Here is a 4,782-nt window from a genome sequence, read left to right on the forward strand (position 1 = left end):
TATATTTACGGGAAATTCGTCCAAACAGTGTCTGAACTTTTCCAGACTATTAATTTTCATACCTATACTTTGAAAAATGTCATAATGGTACCTGAAGTTTTGGCCCCGACCTAATTTCTGTACCTAGCAACAGTAAAGTCGTCAAGGGCGTTAAATTTTGAGGGGTAAATCTGGAACTTCAGGTATTCTCAAGGGAAAATCTTCTAAACAGTGTCTAAACTTTTTCAGACTATTAATTTTCATACCTATACTTTGAAAAATATCAAAATGGTACCTGACGATTTAAGGAAGAATATGGAGATTTTAGAGATTGTTGTAAAATAGGGAATCTGTTGGAGTTGGAGAAGAAAAAGAGGCTAAATCTTTGACTTTTGCTTCCCTATAATACAGAAATTATAGGAAAGCTGTTGGAGTTGCTCTAACACGATTACCTAGCAATATCCAGTCATATCTTGCGACATGTGATAGAGAGAGAGGATGAAATTATCGTTTTCTTGTTAGTGATAAAAAAAATAAAAATAAAAAAGTGGTCTATGAAACATCTTAAATATCTCTTTACGTTAGTAGCTAGGAATTGAAGGCACAGTATAAATGTTGCTACTTGACTCACTTATTCGACACCCAAAGTCACCAAACTACAAATAGTATCATTCAATGGTGATGAGTGGGGCTAATAATGCAGAGAATATGTGTTTGTTCTTCAAAAAAATATCATCAACGTTACGCATTATAATGATGAACCACAATTAATAAGCATCACAAATAAGGCAAACTAACATTCATCACATTAGTCTCTGGGCCTAGGAAGCTTTTGAGGACACCGTGTGATTGAACAATAAAAAAAATAAAAAAAAATTCATCACATTATATAGGTAGGTAACCATAAATTAAACTCAAAACATAATTTATGCCTGGCTAGCTAATTATTTCAATAGCTTAATTAGCCATGAGCAAAACTAGGTAATTAGTTGATCATTGACCTAGGCACAATCACAGCCTTGAGAGGGTTCTTCATGACAACAGTAAAAGCAAAGGTCTCAGTCGGGTCGGGTGGGGAACCCGGAACCGGCAACCACTTGAAGGCCTGCACCATCCTAGCCAGCATCAAGTTTATGTGCAATGTCCCCAACGTCCATGCCGGGCAGATCCGCCGCCCCGCTCCGAATGGCACCATCTTCACTCCTTTTGTACCAGTTATGTCCACGTCAACTCCATCTCCATCCAAGAACCTCTCGGGTCGGAACTCGCCCGGATCCTTCCACATCTCCGGATCCTCCGTCACCCATGCAGTGTAAAACTCCACGCTGGCATCAGCCGGAATGGTGTACCCAGCGAGCTCCGTCTCCTTCACCGCCGCGTGCGACAGAAGAAAGTGGCTCGGCGGGTGTCGCCGGAAAGTCTCTTTAACCACCGCGGTAAGATAGGTCATTTTCTCCACGTCATTCTCGGTGACCACCCCATCTTTCCCAACACTCTCAACAATCTCCTTATACAGCTTATCTTGGATCTCCTGGTTCATCACCAAATTAAGCAACGCCCACTCCGTCGTCGAAGCACTCGTGTCCGTCCCGGCGTTGATGGCTTCCGAGACAAGAGTAACGAGCTCTTCCTCTCCCAGCTTACCTCTTCCGGGCACATCAAGCCTGAACAGAGAGTCGATATACGCAGCACCATTTGGACTCACCATCTCCTCGTTGACAACACCCCCTCCATCGAGAAAAGCCTTTCGGTTTCTTATCAGCGGAACCAGACACTCCAGTTGCTTCTTCCGTAGCTTTTTGGCCTCCTTCACCTGCCGTCGGAACAGCGGAGTCAGCAGCGGCAGGAAGTCGGGGAGCTTCGGAGTCGTCATCATCATGACATCCTTGAGTATACTCTCAATGACTTTGATTCTCTCCTCTGAGATCTTCGCGCCGAAGCAGAGGCAGATGAGCACGCTGCAGATGGTGAGCCTGCAGTTGCTAATCACCTCCACGGAGCCGTGCTCCGTGGCCTCGGACTTGAGGCGCTTCATATGATGCTCCAGCGCCCAGTTACGGATCCAGCTGCACTGGCGTATCCTGGTAGGGTTGATAAGCTCCGTCACGAAGTTGCGGCGCAGGGTGCGCCAGAGAGGGCCGTACTGACCGGAGTTGATAGCACACTTTCCGACGCTGAAGATGAGTCGGATGGGAGAGTCGGAGGGGCGGCTGGCGAAGTCGGGACCCCGCTGGACGAGGCCTTCGTGGATGAGGTCGGAGCTGGTGATGATGATGAGTGTGCGTTGGCCCATTTGCATGCTGAAGATGGGTCCATACTTTTTACGTAAATCGCGTACTACAAAGATGAACGGTCGACGTTCGAGGATCACTTGGATCAGGTTTCCCACCACCGGCCAGCCCGGCGGACCCGGTGGAAGATTGTTCTTTCCGCCGCCTGTGACGGACCAGTAGCGCCACCATAGCCGGAGAAAAACGGCCCCCAAAAAAAGGATGAACACGTCCATTAGCTCCATCTTCATTGTACTCAACTTAAAAAGAGAGATATATATTCTATATTAAGCTGAAGTTCGATGGAGGAATACATAAAGATAGAAGCAGAGAGATATATATATATATACGGCCTGAAGTTGATGGTGCTTTCCGGAATTACTCTTCTCTACGGCCGTGTCTCTTAGTTCTTGTACTGCCAAGTAGATGAATCGTAGTTAAGTTGATAGGTATAGTTATAGTACATGTATCAACTACAAGGGCAACATAGCAAAGCAAAGCATTGAAGGCCATTCAATGAGTGCCACCTGCTTTCTCTCTTCGAGACCATTCAAACAGCTTCACGCGGTCCTCTGTCAGCAATGACCTTTCACATTCAATTCTGTGCAGAAAATAATAATTTCTCACCTTCAATTCATATTTCACCCTAAACATTTCAATCAAATCAACTTCTTTTTTGTGGTTTAATTTGGTCCAACGCCGAACGTTGGTCTTATTGGTTTAATTTTTTGGTATTAATCAAAATTGCACCGCAAATTCGGTTAAGGGTTTAGGACGGAGCTAGCCGGCATTTAGTTTGATTTTGGTTAATTTCCACTGCATTAACATTATGATAATCTGGTTAACTGTCAGCCTCTAACTCCTCCGTCTACCGGGAGGAGAGATATCTTTCTCACCTTCAATTCATATTTCGCCTAGACATTTCAATCAAATCAACTTCTTTTCTGTGGTTTTGGTCTAAATTTATTTAGGCCTCATCAAAAAGCCCGCGGATCAAGTGGGCCGATGGAGGCCCGCCGGCCCGGCCCGTCAAAAAACCCGTAAAAGCCCGTCTTGGTGGGCCGATGGAGGCCCGCCAAAAAGCCCGCAAAAACCCGGCCCGGCCCATCAAAGCCCGTAAACTATTTTATATATATATATATATCTGTGTGTGTGTGTGTGTGTGTGTGTGGAAGTTCTCATACTTCTATATAGAATATGTGCATATATATTCTAAAAAACAAGTGACAACGGTTGACCAATTCGATCGGATTCGAAAATATGGTGAAATTGGCTAATTTTTTTACCACACTCGTAATTTATTGTAATAATCACATCCAACGGTCGGTTTTTTCATTTTATTTGAATTTATAGAGGTTGCTCTTTGGAGTGTATGATATATAAATATAGGTTTATAAGAGTAACTAAGTTTGACCTAGTTGATCGAATTCGAAACGAGAACTAAATTGACTGGATTTTTTACAACCACTATAAAACATTACAATCTCTCCATCGAGCGGTTGGTTTCTCCAAATTTATTTTCCACTCTATGGTTGCTTTATAATGGACCTCAACAATTTAAATGCAATGTATAAGTCATACAACTTTAGGAGGCAAATTGGTATAGGCGGATAGGCCAACGTATTTGTAATTAAAATTGAAATTTTTATCTTATGTCCATGCACATCCATTGACTGAATATTTATATACGTGATGTGAAAAAATAAGCACGTTTCGCGGTCGTCATGTCATCGGTCAACCAAGAAGACATACAAGTGACAACGGTTGACCAATTCGATCGGATTCGAAAATATGGTGAAATTGGCTAAATTTTTTACCACACTCATAATTTATTGTAATAATCACATCCACGGTCCACCGGTCGGTTTTTTCATTTTATTTGAATTTATAGAGGTTGCTCTTTGGAGTGTATGATATATAAATATAGGTTTATAAGAGTAACTAAGTTTGACCTAGTTGATCGAATTCGAAACGAGAACTAAATTGGCTGGATTTTTTACAACCACCATAAAACATTACAATATCTCCATCAAGCGGTTGGTTTCTCCAAATTCATCTTCCACTTCATGGTTGCTTTAGAATGGACCTCAACAATTTAAATGCAATGTATAAGTCATACAACTTTAGGAGGCAAATTGGTATAGGCCAACGTATTTGTAATTAAAATTGAAAATTTTATGTTATGTCCACACACATCCATTGACTGAATATTTACATACGTGATGTAAAAATATAAGCACGTTTCACGGTCGTTATGTCATCGGTCAACCAAGAAGACATACAAGTGACAACGGTTGACCAATTTGATCGGATTCGAAAATATGGTGAAATTGGCTAAATTTTTTACCACACTCATAATTTATTGTAATAATCACATCCACTGGTCGGTTTTTTCATTTTATTTGAATTTATAGAGGTTGCTCTTTGGAGTGTATGATATATAAATATAGGTTTATAAGAGTAACTAAATTTGACCTAGTTGATCGAATTCGAAATGAGAATCAAATTAGCTGAATTTTTTACAATCACCATA

At 41.7% G+C, this 4,782-nt stretch overlaps 1 protein-coding gene across 1 annotated transcript; it reads right to left on the reverse strand.

Annotated features, from left to right (window-relative positions):
* Positions 1–750: 750 nt before the first annotated feature.
* LOC133738162 (cytochrome P450 77A4) lies at positions 751–2,683 on the reverse strand. Its single transcript, XM_062165618.1, has one exon. It carries the CDS (start codon positions 2,498–2,500, stop codon positions 965–967), a length of 1,536 nt encoding a protein of 511 aa, XP_062021602.1. The 5' UTR covers positions 2,501–2,683; the 3' UTR covers positions 751–964.
* Positions 2,684–4,782: the final 2,099 nt, after the last annotated feature.

Source organism: Rosa rugosa, chromosome 1 (assembly GCF_958449725.1).
Source record: "Rosa rugosa chromosome 1, drRosRugo1.1, whole genome shotgun sequence".
Taxonomy (NCBI): Eukaryota; Viridiplantae; Streptophyta; class Magnoliopsida; order Rosales; family Rosaceae; genus Rosa; species Rosa rugosa.